Source organism: Orcinus orca, chromosome 20 (genome assembly GCF_937001465.1).
Source record: "Orcinus orca chromosome 20, mOrcOrc1.1, whole genome shotgun sequence".
NCBI classification, from domain to species: Eukaryota; Metazoa; Chordata; class Mammalia; order Artiodactyla; family Delphinidae; genus Orcinus; species Orcinus orca.
In genome coordinates this window covers 29,749,595-29,765,271 of record NC_064578.1, presented here as the reverse complement: position 1 = coordinate 29,765,271, position 15,677 = coordinate 29,749,595, and the positions used below count along the sequence as shown (strand labels likewise).

At 54.4% G+C, this 15,677-nt stretch overlaps 1 protein-coding gene and 1 long non-coding RNA gene across 3 annotated transcripts in view; one reads left to right on the top strand and one right to left on the bottom strand.

The window, feature by feature from the left end:
- Nucleotides 1-15,677, bottom strand: part of LOC125962645 (uncharacterized) — a 601,794-nt gene that overhangs the window by 55,921 nt on the left and 530,196 nt on the right. The gene's annotated exons all lie outside the window — the stretch shown is intronic.
- Nucleotides 296-4,012, top strand: IRX5 (iroquois homeobox 5). Its single transcript, XM_004264902.3, is given in 4 exon segments — nt 296-1,051; nt 2,102-2,507; nt 2,668-2,804; nt 2,806-4,012. Coding segments are annotated over 4 exon segments (1,452 nt in total). The 5' UTR covers nt 296-802; the 3' UTR covers nt 3,466-4,012.

Here is a 15,677-nt window from a genome sequence, read left to right as displayed (position 1 = left end):
CGTACAGAAAGCAGAGCTTTCGCTGGCGCGCGGTCCGAGGCCTCGTTCCCTTTGTGCGTCGAAGCGGCGGGACCGGCCATCAGGGCCCGCCTTGTGTCGGAACCGCCGCTCCACCCCGACTTAGCAGGGGAGGAAAGTTGGAAGAGATCGGCGCGCCTGGGATGTGTTTGTCATCCTGGGGCCGGCGCTCAAGAGTCTGAGAGAGAGAGAGAGGGAGAGACCTAGGAGGGGAGGGGGGGAAATAAGAGGAGGGGGGAGAGGAGTGCCGCGGAGGAGAGGCGGGCGCTAGGGAGGGGCGAGGGGAGCGCCAGCGAGCGGGAGAGGGAGCCGGGGAGGAAGAGGGAGAGGGCGAGGCGCGCCTGGCGGCCGGGTTGGCTGCGGCCGCCCAGAGGCTCCTGCCAGTCCTCCCACCGACTACACCCCGCGAAGGAGGAGCTTCAGGCGCGCACAAGGCGTCAGAATCCTCAATTTCCAACTTAGCATCTTGGCAGGACCTTTGCGAAGCCAAAAGCAGAGCCCCCCAGTGCAAAGAGCGAGGGGGAAAAAGAGAAAGCAGCAAGGGAGGGGGGGGAAAACCCTGCCGGGGCGAGCGAGGCGCGCAGAGGAGCGGGCTCGGCGGCCGCAGCCGGAGGCGCGCGGGAAGTCAGCGAGGAGGCGCCGCGGGCCGGAGCCCGGGAGCCGGGGCCCGAGGAGCGGCGGCCCGGGGCAGCCGGAGACCAGGTGCCCGCCCGCACGCCCTCGCAGGGCGCCGCCCGGCTCGTTGGCGGCCGCGGCGCGGAGCGCCCCATGCCCGTGCGTGGCCATGTCCTACCCGCAGGGCTACTTGTACCAGCCGTCCGCCTCGCTGGCGCTCTACTCGTGCCCGGCGTACAGCACCAGCGTCATCTCGGGGCCCCGCACGGATGAGCTCGGGCGCTCGTCGTCGGGCTCCGCGTTCTCGCCCTACGCCGGCTCCACCGCCTTCACGGCGCCCTCGCCGGGCTACAACTCGCACCTCCAGTACGGCGCCGACCCCGCGGCGGCGGCAGCCGCCGCCTTCTCTTCGTACGTGGTGAGTGAGCTGGAGCCGGGGCGGGCGAGGGCAGCTGCGGCAGCTTGGGGCGATCGGGGGCTGCGGGGGACACGGGCCTCGGCTCCACCGCGGGCCGCCCCTGCCAAGCCTCGCGGACCCTGCAACCTTGGGCGATTGTCTCCCTCGGCTTCGCCCGGGCCTCGGGTTCAGGAGTTGCTCGGAGAGAAGAGCCGCGTCTTGCTCGGATCGCTGAGTTGGCGAAAGGGTTTTTTGGGGAGAGGTCGCTGCGATTAAAGAGCAGCAAACGTGAGCTCCAGGCCGCCCTGCACATTTTACTTTCTTTCTTTCTTTTTTTTTTTTGGTTTTGCCATTTGGAGAAAGTAGTTCAAAAGAAATAGACCCGAAATCTGAACAGAAGCGTGCTAAGTCTGTGTAAATGTGTTTGGCCTCGCCTTTAATTAGTCCTCCAAAATGTTGCAAATCCGTAATCCTATCTTTGCAATCCGATTTGTAGGTATTAAATTTCTGAAAAGTCGGGCGAGCTGCGGTGCATCCGGGATTTTTCGGCCGGGTGCACTTTCTGGAAAAGCGCCTTGGCTTCGGTTTGGGGTAACACTTTTGGAGGGGTGGGAGTGCCGAGGCAAGGCTTAGCTTTTCGTTTGCCTTTCTCTGTGGGGAAAAAAAGTCCTTGATTTCCTTTGCTCACCACCCTTGCTCCCAACGCGCAACCACTCGGTTGCGGAGCGCAGAGTCGCCGCCGCTGCCCAGGCCTCTCTCTGGGTAGAGGGCCCGGCCGCCGTGGCCGGATCTGCGTACGGAGGGAGGACGTTCCTGGGCCTCCCAGGGGCCAGGGAAGCCAGGACGGCTCCAAGCGCCCCCAAGGACTCAGGAGTTGGCGCCCCCGCTTCCTTATGAGGAGGAGGAGGCGTTGCCCCAGGGTCTGAGCTCTCCAGCCCTACCCCAGGGAAAGCCTGAGTGCGGGCCTCGCAGCCCGAAGACCCCTGGGCGCAGGGAAAGTGTCTTTCAGTCGCCCAGGTGGCACTGGGGACCACGGCCCACTCTCACTTTCTCTCTGCCCCTTCCCTGCAGGGCTCTCCCTACGACCATACACCCGGCATGGCAGGCTCCTTGGGGTACCACCCGTACGCAGCACCCCTGGGCTCGTACCCCTACGGGGACCCCGCGTACCGGAAGAACGCCACGCGAGATGCCACTGCTACACTGAAGGCCTGGCTCAACGAGCACCGCAAGAACCCCTACCCCACCAAGGGCGAGAAGATCATGCTGGCCATCATCACCAAGATGACCCTCACCCAGGTGTCCACCTGGTTCGCTAATGCGCGCCGGCGCCTCAAGAAGGAGAACAAGATGACGTGGACGCCGCGGAACCGCAGCGAGGACGAGGAGGAGGAGGAAAACATTGATCTGGAGAAGAACGACGAGGATGAGCCCCAGAAGCCCGAGGACAAGGGCGACCCCGAGGGCCCCGATGCAGGTTGGTGGACGCGGGAAAGGGTGCGTTAAGCAAAAGGGGGACTGGAGAGGGGGCGCACAGGGCCTGGAGGTTGAGGGCAGGGGTCTTTGCCTTTGCGGGCGGGGACCTGGGCCCCGCCGCGCGGCCTCCGAGCTTCTGACTGCCTGGGTTTCGCCCGCAGGAGGAGCAGAGCAGAAGGCGGCTTCAGGCTTTGAACGGCTGCAGGGGCCGCCCACCCCCGCCGGCAAAGAGACCGAGGGTAGCCTCAGCGACTCGGATTTTAAAGAGCCGCCATCCGAGGGCCGCCTCGACGCGCTGCCCGGGCCCCCCCCGCGCCGGCGGGCCCTCCCCGGCCGGGCCTGCGGCAGCTCGGCTGGCCGAAGACCCGGCCCCTCACTACTCCTCGGGCGCGCCGGCTCCGGGCCCACACCCAGCCGCGGGAGAGCTGCCCCCCGGTCCCGGAGGGCCCTCGGTCATACACTCGCCGCCACCGCCACCGCCTCAGGCGGTGCTCGCCAAGCCCAAACTCTGGTCTCTGGCGGAGATCGCCACATCCTCGGACAAGGTCAAGGACGGGGGCGGCGGGAGCGAGGGCTCTCCGTGCCCACCGTGCCCCGGGCCCGTAGCCGGGCAAGCCCTAGGAGGCAGCCGCGCGTCACCAGCACCGGCGCCATCGCGCTCGCCCTCGGCTCAGTGTCCCTTTCCAGGCGGGACAGTGCTGTCCCGGCCTCTCTACTACACGGCGCCCTTCTATCCTGGCTACACGAACTATGGCTCCTTCGGACACCTTCACGGCCACCCGGGGCCCGGTCCAGGCCCTACAACGGGTCCGAGCTCGCATTTCAATGGATTAAACCAGACCGTGTTGAACCGAGCGGACGCTTTGGCTAAAGACCCGAAAATGTTGCGGAGCCAGTCCCAGCTAGACCTGTGCAAAGACTCTCCCTATGAATTGAAGAAAGGTATGTCCGACATTTAACGCGGGCTGCGTCGGTCCTGGACTTTCCTAATTTATTAAAAAAAAATGGCCTTGGCAGTTATTTTTCCATCAACATGAGAGAAAAACAAAACTACCCCTCCTACTAAAAAGTTTATAGTTCCTGGAGATGGATGACATAAAAATGTAAACATCTCCACACACAAACAAAAATGTCTTAACCAACTGAAAAGAAAAATTTAAAAAAGGATTTGTATTAAATCTTATTCTGTATATTTAATGTAGCATTTTTGTATTTAAATTGATAACTCAATATCTTTGAAGTAAATTATGAAATTAAGACACCTGTACAGGCATTTAATGTTTTTTTGTAATATAACTATATACATTTGTGTTTCCCCCAGAACTGTTTCATAGTTTAAAAATACAAGTTTAATTTAATTTTTTACACCTATTGATTTTTCTGGGTATGAGCTGAAGTATTATTACAGAAAGGGAACAGGTTATACTCTTAGATTTAAAAAGTAAAAGAAACTGCAGCCGCCTTTGTAAAATGCAAAATATTTAATTAAAAGAGATTTTAACATAATCAGAGCCACTCATTACTTTTTAGAAGCCACAGTAAACTGTCCATCGCCCTGGACAAAAGGTGCAAACTGCAACTTTTTTTCGAAGTGGGGAATGAAAGGTTCCACCGAACCTAGTGTGCCAGCGGGAAACTGTAATTAGGCTTCGAGCCCCGGGGAACCTGGCCCTGCCCGGAATGCAGATTTGGATCACTGATGCGGGCTGCTGTGGGGAGATTGGACCCTGAAGGAGGGAGGAGAGAGACCCAAGTGTGTGCCCAGAAGGGAGAAGAGATGGCAAAGGCAGCTAGAGACACGCACCACCCGAGCTCCATTGCTTAACCTAATTACTTCCAATCAGTGTCGTGTTTTATGCAAAGCAATGAGCTGGTGAACTTTGCTAATGAGTTCGATTTTATGCCGGATTTAGCCCTTATTACTCTTTCAAAGGTGCTCTGGGCTAATGCGGGCGGGAAGCGTTAGGGGATGACAAGGAGAAGGCTTTCCCAAGTCACTGTCTTCTCTACCCCTTCAAAATTGGGCATTGATCTCTTCGCTGGATTTGATTAGATTAGTAAATGTTCCATCCGCGACCGTGCGGGTGGTAGGCGGCCGGGTAGATTCCCCGCGCAGCCGCGGGGCTGGGCCGCGGGACCAGCGAGGGGACGGTTCCTCCCTTTCACAGGTAGGTGTCACACTTGTCCTGAATTACAAGCCTGCACTTTGCAGAGTCGGAGATTGGAGAGAGAGTGGGCGGAAGTGGGGGAGGGAGTGCCATAAGCGCTTGGGGGAAGCAAGGGGAGCCCCGAACGAACCAGAAGAGCCCCCCCCGCCCCACCCCCAAGGGCCCCTTTTTGGACAAGCGGCATTCAAAAGTTCGAGGACGTTTGCCTAGATAATGAGGCCGTTGTGGACTTGATCAGGCTTGTCACTTTAGCACTCTTCCCATCACGGATTCAAGAGTCCGAGTAGCCACAAAAGTATTTTTGAGGTTTTATTTTCTCCGTTTAATCCCGCATCTTTCATCGCAAAACGAAAAGGCAGGTTACGTCTCAATCCCACATGAGGAAGAGATACCGCCCTGCGCCCGAGGCCCGCCAGCACGGTCGGTGTTCGCCTCTCCATTTTGCGCGGGAGATGGGGAACCGCGGACTTGTGGAATTTCGTGGGAAATTTTCACTGGTCGGGGGACGGGAGGCTTTACAGCAAAAACATACCCCAGCGAGGGGAATTAATTTGCTCTATTAAACCCAAGCCTGAGCGTAGAGAGAATGTGTTTGCACATAACACCGGTTTAATTAGGCTAAATCAAAACTCACATATTTGCACTTCTACTCAAGACCACTTTAACCCTGTTTTTTTAAACACAGCCCAAATTTTCACTGGAGTTTTCACTTTTGCTACTTTTTTTTTTTTAACCTGCAACGGGGCTCCTTTAGTTATTCGAATTTAAACAAGTTTGAAAGCAGCATTGTCCAGATGTTTTCTTGAACAGCAGTCGACTTCAGTGTTTAAATTAGTGAGAAAATTCACGCAGGGAAAATGGTTTCAAAGCTGGAAGTGTGAATGATTAAATATGCATGAGACGATCGTATTTTATTTTGTCCCTTTAATTATAAATGATTTTTTTAAACAATTGAATTCCAGAGATGACTTGCCCTACCCCCCGCGCCCCAGCCCCCTCCATCCACCCCCCGACAGCCCGGTTCACAATCAGCTTTTTCCCCCCTGTTGAATATGCAGCCCCAGGAGTCACCTTCTCTTCTAAAAAAGTCAGAAGAATAGGCCAGTCGCCTTCTCTTAAGAGAGAGTTTAAGGACGACATCAACTCTGCGGGATTTGGAAGCACTGGCCCTAAACCCTGCCCAACGATTTTAAAAAGAAAATTGTAGGCTTCCTTGTGTTCCCGGGAATATGCAAATGGCGCGGCGCGGGCCTCCCGGGTCTGATTGCCGAGGCTCCGGGCTGGGAGCCGAATGCCCGCGGGGGCTGCCTGGGAACGGGAACCGCGTACCGGGGAGCCCGTGGCGTTTCTCCCCAACGAGGGGCTGTGCGAGACGCCTCCCGGCTGCGCAGCGAAACCGCCAGAGTCTGGAAGGCTGGTGCCCACATCGCTGCCCCCTGTCCGCATCCCTCCTGCCCTTGGCCTCTGCAGGGTCGAGGGTTTTCTTTGCGTACTTCGTCCTAAGTACAAGCCCCAAATTAAGTTTAGGGTTTTCTCCTTTGCAGAGCTGGGGTTCGTTGGCCAGTGGTTTTTCTGTTGTCTAGAGACTTCTCAGTTTGGGGGCGGCCTGCTGGGCGGGTCGAGGTATGTGCAGCTAGGAAATGTCTCCCGCGTTTAATCCCAGAAGTAGATGCGTGTCTGTAAGGTCCCAAGTCCCTCCGAGCCTCAGCCTGGCCGCATCTTGGGCCGTGTCGAAGGCGATGCTCCTTGCAAGGGGGGCTGGGGGAAACCTTTCGGCGTGTGCCAGGGGTTTGTTCGCAGACTTGGACGGGGGCGCGGAAGTTATGCGAAGCAGTGCCTAATACACCTCGGTGCTGGGGTATCGCGGGCGTTTGTCACCTGCGCTTGGCTGCACTGGTTGCAGCCCCCAAGCAGAGCCTAGCTTGGCACTAAGGGGACTAGGAGTCGCTGAACCCCTGGCAACAGAGGCCGCGGGACCACTGAGTGGGGTCCCTGCAGTCAGCCCCACGAGGCAGCGCCAAACCAGGGCCCGGCTGGGTTTCTTCCCTTGCCCCCCTGTGCAGGGACGAATCAGCTTCTGGGATTTGGGGTGAGGAACCAACAGCCCAGTCAATCCCCGAGGGTGCATACTCGGGCATTGAGGTGAGGCTGCAGAAGGGGCCCTTTCTCCTTCCCGCTCTTCGGACCGGGGTGCCAGGGCCCGAACTGCTGTTCCCCGGCCTGGGTGAGGGGTCTTTATTGAGGCCTCCTGGTTTGCAAACCCCTCAGGGCCTCTCGTTCCCTGAGATGTGCACAGCTCTTGGAGCCTGGAAGGTTGGGGGCTGGGCTGCGGTGGTCGTGCGAGCGGTTTCAGAACTGGCTGTTCCTACCAGCCCACCTGTCCCGCCTAACAAGCTGCCAGCTGGGGCGGAGGCACAGAACAGCGCCCTGCAAAGCGCCCAAAGTGAAAGGAATGTGATTGCGCTCCCAAGAGGGAGCCGGAGGCGGATGCAGTTTAGGAAGGGCGCCGCCTACTGGTCCCCGGGCGCCACGCGGCTCGCAGAGAGGAGGAGTTAGGCGACACCCAGCTATGCCCTCCACCCTCAGCGGGGCCTTAGCTCTGGACCCCAACAGGGTCAAAAGTAAATTGCTCCGCCATCCCACTCGCTTCGGCCTGGGACCCAGGACCCAGTTAACATTGGGGATTCGGAAAGCACGGCCTTCGACTGGAGAGTATTAACCCTACAGATTCCTGCCGCGGCTTGGGCACAGCCTTTAAAACCTGGCGGCAGGCAGTTGAGAAATATGCGGGCTGCTGCAGCAGACTGCAGGGAGGGGGGGGGGGGCGCGCGCGGCGGTGCGCAGCCCAGGCAGTGCCGGTGCGCCCGCTCCGCTTCAGGTGCAGGTATTCCGTTTCTGCTGGCCTTTCCACTCCCGGCCTCTGGGCCCCGCACAGTTTTAATTTGCGGTTTGGCATGTCGGGGGTCTACGACGCAGCCGCGCCCCCAAAGATCGTTTCTATCTTTTGGCCTGTAGGTTGGACATCTTTAGGAAAAGGAAAAACAAAACAAAACTACCCTCGAATTCTTCAAACCCTATTTCGAAAGCACCTTTAATGAGCTCGGCGTGGCAAAGGAGGAGGTGCTCACCTGGACGTCCCCCTCTACCCATCCAGAAGCGCTAACGGGAAGTCTCAGCTGGTTTCCCCCGGTGCAAGGATGTTGGGGACAGCGAGGGGCGCGCCCTCTACCTGACTTTCGCCTTCTTTGCCACTCGGCCCCCGAATAGGAGGAAAATCGGCCCGACCGGAATCTTGCCTCCTGCTCTCCCCCGAAAGTGGCCAAAGCTGTGGAACTGGTCCTACACCCACCCCACGGGTCTCCCTTTTGAACCAGGCCAGAGCTAATCTCCTTTTCGTTTTCGCGCTAAATGCGACTTGGGTCCCAGGCACGAGGTGGGACCCAGGTTGTGGCCTAACACGATCGCCTCGGGGACCGGGCTGCAGCTCTGGCTGCACACCCAGCGCCGGCCGGCCTCTCCGGGCCGTTGGGGATCTCCGGCCTCCCGTCGGCCGCAGGCCCCAACCCTGGGTCCCCAAGGCCGCCCTCCCGGCCGCGCTCGTTTCCGGCGCCCGGACGAGCCTGGCGCTCCCAGACGCCACTTTTCTCAGTGAAATCTGCTTTTATTTGCTCCGAGCAAACCCCGGGCTCTCAGCGCTCTCGCCTGATGGATGCAAATGTAAATGTGCACTTGTTTAATTGGATCAGGCCCCAAGATAAAAGAGATAAACGGCTCCCCGTTTGCTAACTTATTTTCCGAGGCATGCAGCGCCGCGTGGAGGGGAAGCTAATGAAGGAGAGGCGCGTCGCTGGGCGCTCGAGCGCTGGTCGGTCGGCTCGGCTTGGGCGGCGGCTCCTTGTCCACCCCCTCTGTATGCGCCCTGCCCGCCGGGTAGGATCCCCTTGGGACTTTTTGTGCAAGGGGACCGGAAAGTGAGAAGGCGCGGCTTCGGCTTCGCGCTTGCAAATACTCAACCTCTCGCCACAGTGTTCTGCGGTTTTTACCCAACTCTCCATACAGGAGTCCTACTGGCAGGGCCGATTCGATAGAAAATCCTTTCTTGCTCCCCTCCCCAGGCGTCGTCTTTCACCCCAGGCGGGGGTTTCCGAAAGAAAGACGGGAGGGACGTGGAAAAGGCCAGGGGCGTCCCCCACCTCCACCCCGACCCCCGGCCACCAGGGTCCCATGGAGTCGCCCCTTAGATGGAAGGACCACCCTTCTCTGTTCCCAGTTGGCCCTCTTTTGGATTCTGGGATTTCTTTCAGGACTGGCGTGGATAACCTCCCCTCCCCCAATGTATGCCCGCAATGCACACAATCCTTCAATAGTTTCAAAGGGTCGCAGAACCCGGACATCCAGACTGTAGGAGGAGAAAGGACTACCTGACTCCCAGCTCCACTGGGCGGGAGTTCAGAACTTCAGCACCAGTGCGTCGGTCTCCGCCATCCTCGACAAATTCGTTCCCCAAGTTTGGGCCTTGGTTTTTCCGGCAAAGTTTTTCTTCCGTTTAGGAGGGTGGAGGAGGTCTGGGTGGGTGAAGGCAAGAGGCCAGCTGAGACAGACTGCGGAGGATGGGTGCAAAGGAGCCTGGGAAAGGGGGCGCCCTAGGCGGAGACCCTTGCCAGGTAGACCCCAGAGGCTAGGCTGGGCAGGGCTGGGACTGGTGAGGCCCGGCTGGTCAGGGCGGGCCGGCCGCGTCCCATCCCCAACTCGCTGATGAATTGGCTTGTCAGGAGAGCTCTGTGCGCGGAGCCCATCAGAAAGCACTTACCTCGCTAAACTGAAATTACTGTCTTTTCAGGGGCTAATTTGTGTAACTCCCATGGAGGGGCTTGGAGGGGGTTTGATGAGGCATAAAATGATGATTAATGAATTTATTGGCCGCTGCTCATCAAACAACGGCTGGAGAGCTCGGGTCCACACGGGGCGGCCTGGCAGCGGCGCTCAGCACAGCTGGGGTTCGGCCTCCGGGGGTTCAGCGCCTGCAACGGTTTTCTCTTGCACCCAGCCCTGGCCCTGGGGGCTTTCCTTGACCTTAGCCGCTTTCTGCTGACCAGCCTCAGATTTGGGGCTCAGGTTCCAGCCATGCCGCCATCGCCCCCTGCGGGCCAGCGGCTCAGGCGGGGGTGGAGGTGGGGGGAGGCCAGGACTCCAGTGGCTGCAGGCCCAGAGGTGGACAGCACCTCTCCAGCGTCCTAGAAGCCAGGCCTTGAGTGTGACCAGGGCACCCCAGGCAGTGTGAAGATGGAGATGTAGGCTGTTGTCCAGAAGCGTTACAGTGGGTCCTCGGGCCTTGGTGGCTCAATCCTACCTCCCTCTGCAATTTACTAAGCTGTGGGTCCTTGGGCAGATCAAATAAGCTCTCTGAACTTCAATGGCCTCCTCTGTAGAATGGGCCTGTACCACCCCTGTTTTCTTTTCTTTTTTTTTTTTTGCTGTACGTGGGCCTCTCACTGTTGTGGCCTCTCCCATTGTGGAGCACAGGCTCCGGACGCGCAGGCTCAGCGACCACGGCTCACGAGCCCAGCCGCTCCGCGGCATGTGGGATCTTCCCAGACCGGGGCACGAACCCATGTCCTCTACTTCGGCAGGCGGACTCTCAACCACTGCGCCACCAGGGAAGCCTCCACCCCTGTTTTGTGAGGATTCTAGTGGGTGGCAGATAGTCATCCTTCAATACAGTTATTAGGGTCGTGCTCTCTTAGCACTTCACTTCGCTGGAGATGCTAGCCAAGGCCTGGGGGAAAGGGGAGAGGGTGGGAGACTGAGGCTTTGGGTTCTGACTTGGGGAGAATCCTGCCAGAATGGCTGTTGTTCTTTAGCACTCTTCCCTTTCCCTGCCTCCTCTGGCTATACATCACTCTCTGGGGCTTGATTGGAGGGGGACACTGGGGAGCCTGGGAAGGCAGCTCTGATCACAGCTGAGCTTTGGGGAGCTGACCGGACCTGCCTTGGGATCCCCTGCATGGGGGCAGAATTGAAGTTCAAGTTAGTTCACAGGACAGTTCAGACCTCCTCTCATTTATGTATAACCCACCCTTTTTCTGCAGGCTCCTGTCTTTTGGAATGTGTCCCCAAGTCCTTTTAGCCACTTCCTCTAGCCTCAATCAAAACCCTGCAGCCCACAAACTTATAAACTCAGCTTGGAGTCTTTACCTCCCCTGCCTACCTTGTACCCCGCACACTGCCCCACCCAGATCTCCCAACACCTGGCTCTACCTTTGCCTCCCTGGGACATCCTACCCTGCTGAAGCAGAGCACAGGGAAGCCCTTGGCATTGACCTCTCCAGTAAGAGGCTTGGTTGGCCTCCATGTTAGTGCAGCTCCACTTAGACTATTTTTTCCCTTCCTGCCACATACATAATTGAGCATCTATAATATGCCAGATTCCTTGTTCTAGGTGCTGATGATAGAGCAAAGAACAGAGCAAAGTCCCTGCCCTCCTGGAGCTTACATTTTAGAGGGGTGGGCAGAAAGCAAACAAATAAGTGTGATAATGGCTTATCACAATCTCCAGGTGATGAGTGTTAGGAAAAAAATTAAGTAGGGTAAGGACATGGACGGGAGTGTGCTCTTGGAGTGAGGACGGTCTGGGAAGCATCCCCTAGGAGGGGGCATTTGAGCAGAGACCTGAAAGAAGTTAGGGAATAAGCCAGGCAGGTATCCCAGGGGAGAGAGTTCTGGGAAGAAGGCATAGCAGGTGCAAAGATCCTGAGGTGGGAGCAGGTTTGAGCAACGCCAAGAAGACTTTTATGGGAGGGGATTAGATCAAGGCAAAGCCAGGTTCAGGTTATATGGGGCCTCATGGGTCCTGGTGAGATCTGTGGATTTTATGATGTGACAGAGAGAGAGGGAGAGAGAGAGCGAGAGGAAGGCAGGGAGGGTTTTGAAGGGAGAGACAGGATCAAATTTATGTTTTAAAGGCATCCCCCTATATGAGGAGCTGAGACTCTGGGAGGACAAGAGTAGAGGCAGGGACCAGTTAAGAGGGTGATGGAGAATTTGGGGGGGGGGGGTAATGGAATGCGGTCTTGGTCCAGCACGGTAGCCGGGGAAGTGAGGAGAAGCAATCAGGTCTGGGCTGAAGGTAGTGTCAACAGGCTTTGTTGATGGATTAGATGTTGGGAATAAGAGGAGTGGAGTTCTAGATGCCTCCAAGAATTTGAGCCTGAAAACCCAGAGGCATGGGGTTGCCATTTGCTGAGATGTCCAGTGGTAAGGGAGGAGCAGGGATTTTTTTTTTTTTTCTGGAGAAGGGGGAAGTAAGATACTCATTGACCTGATCCCCAAGCCCTTTGGCCCAAAGGAGTTGCTCTCGTGGACATGCTGGTCATCCAGTGGCCAGGCCAAACCCTGAAGTGAACAGATCCTGCCGCCTGAGACCAGAGATCTCAGACCTTTCTAACCCCATCTCCCCTTTTATTTCTGCCTTTTATTCCTTTCCCTTTTTCTTTTTCTTTTTTTTTTATCAGTGGAGAAACTGAGGTTCAGGAAATGAAATGACTTGCCCAAGCTCACACAGTGAGCTTATAGGCAGCACCGAATCAGAAACCCGGGTCTCCTAACTCCTATGCTGTGCTCTCCTTCTGTCTCAGCGAAGCTAAGATCTCATGGATATCTGTGTTTTAACGGAGAACTCCTGGAAACAAAATGCCTTAACAGAGAGGAATGAATTTAGAGTGGTGGAGTCTCAGACACTGTGACAAGCTGTCAAGGGAGATATTTTTAGGCAGGGCCGGGAAATATCTTAGCCCTCCTCCAAAGCTGCTGGAAGACAGGCTGCCCCCTCAGGACTGTGTGTGTGAAGTACAGATGACCATCTGAAAAGATTTGCTCATTTCTCCTGTTGGAAGTGACTGCCTGCCTGCCCACAACGATCTCGCATATTGCAGCAAAAACGAATGTTCCTTTGCCCATCATTTTACAGAGCAGCTCCCAGCAAACAGATTTGAATTGGGGACAAGGACTCCAATCATAGGTCTTTCATGCATGTATTTTGTATTTCTTTCTTTTTTTCTTTTTTCAGTGCCTCACCTTGACTGTTTTTTGCTTTTTTTTCCCCACCTCAATCCTTTTCTTGACTCCTTGTGTCATATATATGGTCGTCTGCTTGGGGATTTTTTCTGTAAAATCTATCAGTGGCTTTGTCCCCAAGGGAACCCACAGGCCCTTAGGAATAGCATCTCAATGTCTTTCAAGCAGAGCGAGACATCTGTTAACCCTAGATTCCAAATACCCTCACAGTTCCAGAACATCCCAGACACCTTCCCAGCTAACAGGGTTTGACATCAGACTTACCACACAGTTGTCATTGCTGAGACTTTTTTTTTTAAGGTCCAAGCCACAAGGTTTTTTGTTTGTTTGTTTGTTGGTTGGTTGGTTGATTTCATTTGCCTACTATTTGTAATAGGTGGCTCTTTTTCTAAATACTCATACATGCAGAGATGTTCATGGGTAGTTGAGGACTGATTTTCCTGGATCACATAAAAGAGTGGATGAGTGGCAACTTGGAGAAAAGGGTGTTTTTGGAATAAACACCACCTCTTTGTGCTCATGAAGAATGTGGTAGAAAAATCCTTGGCCTGGTTTATTTTGGTTGGTGGAGTTTTTTTTTCCCCTCTCTCCAGACATTTTTTTCTTTCTTACTTTCTTTTTTCTTTTTAATTTTTTTCTTTTAATCTGGTAAGTGCCTGACAGGTCCTAGAAAATGTCTGAGGAATGTCTGAGAAGGCTCTGTGGGACTCGAAATTGCAAGGAAAGGGTCCTTGCTCCGTGTTCCCCAAAACTTACTCATTTGAGCCCTGCCCTCCCAGTCCTTGTCATAGCCTACGATTATTGAAACTACTATTTACAGAATAATTTCCTTTGAATTTTGTTACCATTTACTTATATTGAAAGGAATGTTTGTACCACTACAGTCACTGAAAAACGAGTATCACTCGCCATCAGTGGAAGACAATTATTAAGAAGCCAGTTAATTAAGTGAAGTTCTTTGCCTCCTGGGCTTTGAAGGCAACTGGTGTCTCTCAGGGTCTCTGGTTGTTCTAGAGGTTACTGCAACCCCATCCCTTCTGCTTTGCCAATGATTATGTAGGTCACGTGAGCATCTTTTCACCCACACCTAAAGTCATCCTGTGTCCCCCCAGAGATGTGCTTCCCACACTTTAAAAAATAGTAACTGCTTATTTTACAGATATGGAAATTGAGGCCCTGAGAGGTAAAGCAGTTTGCTCCAGATCACACAGCTTGTTGGTGACAGAGCAGCCAGGGGTGGCTGCCCACTATCCCCACCCTGCTCCCCCTACGCCTTTTTCTTAATGAATTCCTTGCACTGTAATCCTCATCTCTGGGTGAGCTTCTGGGGAAGCAGGACCGAGATGGGAGAATTCGTACAAACCTTGTAAACTTTTGTTCCTTCCATTCCACTGGTTCTGCAAGGCCTGAATCTCTTTTTTCCTATCTGTGGGTCACTCTTTGGGGTTAAGAGGCCAAGACCCACAACCCAGTATGCTCTTTGACGCCACAAAGGGCTCTGGTCCTTCTCCATTTCTTCTGCAGGGGAAGAAGAGAGGGTTGGAGCCTCCAGCTCTGAGCAAAATTTGGAGAAGGGGTGGGTGGGCTTGAGGAGGTGGATGCATTTCCCTTTGAGAGGTTCCTGCCCTATCAGTGCCCCTTTTTCCAGATACTTACAATGGGAGGTTCCCATCCCTCTCCCCTCCTTTCTGAAGCTGGCCACAGAGACACATGGGAACTTTGTTTAGTGCTAACAAGTAGGGTGTTGTTAGGTTCCCGGCTGTAATATCACTCAAAGTTAACACCCCTGTACACACACACACACACACACACACACACACACACACACTTTCTCCTCTTTGCTTGCTTGCTCCTTTCTCTTCTCTTTTCTCTTCTCCCTGGGTGGGGACCTTTAGCATAGCTTGTTTATTGGGTAGGCCCTCCCTCACCTGCCCTGGAAGGCCTGCCATGCCCCTCAGTGGTGTTGCAGCACACCTGGCCTACCTCCAGCCAGCACTCTCACCTCTTCTCCAGGCCACCTATCCACTACCTGAAGTCTATCTCCAGCCGGAAGGACCACAAGCAACTCAAATTCAAAATGTCCCAAACTAGGTTTATTCCTAGGTATTTTATTCTTTTTGACATGATGGTAAATGGGATTGTTTCCTTAATTTCTATGTGGTATATATATATATACAGTGGAATACTACTCAGCTGTTAAAAAAATGAAATTTTGCCATTTGTGACAACATGAATGGACTTGGAGGGCACTGTGCTAAGTGAAATAAGTCAGACAGAGAAAGACAAACACTGTCTGATACCACTTATATGTGGGATCTACAAAATACAACAAAGTAGTGAATATAACAAAACAGACGCAGACTCACAGATATAGAGAACAAACTGGTGGTTACCAGTGGGGAGCAGATGGGGGAAGGGAAAAATAGGGGTAGGGGATTAAGAGGTACAAACTATTAGGTATAAAATAAGCTACAAGGAGCTTCCCTGGTGGTGCAGTGGTTGAGAGTCCGCCTGCCGATGCAGGGGACGCGGGTTCGTGCCCCGGTCCGGGAAGATCCCACATGCCGCGGAGCGGCTGGGCCCGTGAGCCATGGCTGCTGAGCCTGCGTGTCCGGAGCCTGTGCTCCGCAATGGGAGAGGCCACAACAGTGAGAGGCCCGCGTACGGCAAAAAAAAAAAAAAAAAAAAACAAAACAAAACTACAAGGATATATTGTACAACACAGGGAATATAGCCAATATTTTATAATAACTATAAGTAGAGAATAACCTTTAAAATTTTTGAATCACTATATTGTACACCTGTAACTTATATAATATTGTATATCAACTATACTTCAATAAAAACTAAAAATAATAAAAAGAAATATATATATATATAAAAGAATAAAGCCAGATAAAATGACAGATGAAAAAAAATGTTCCAAGCTA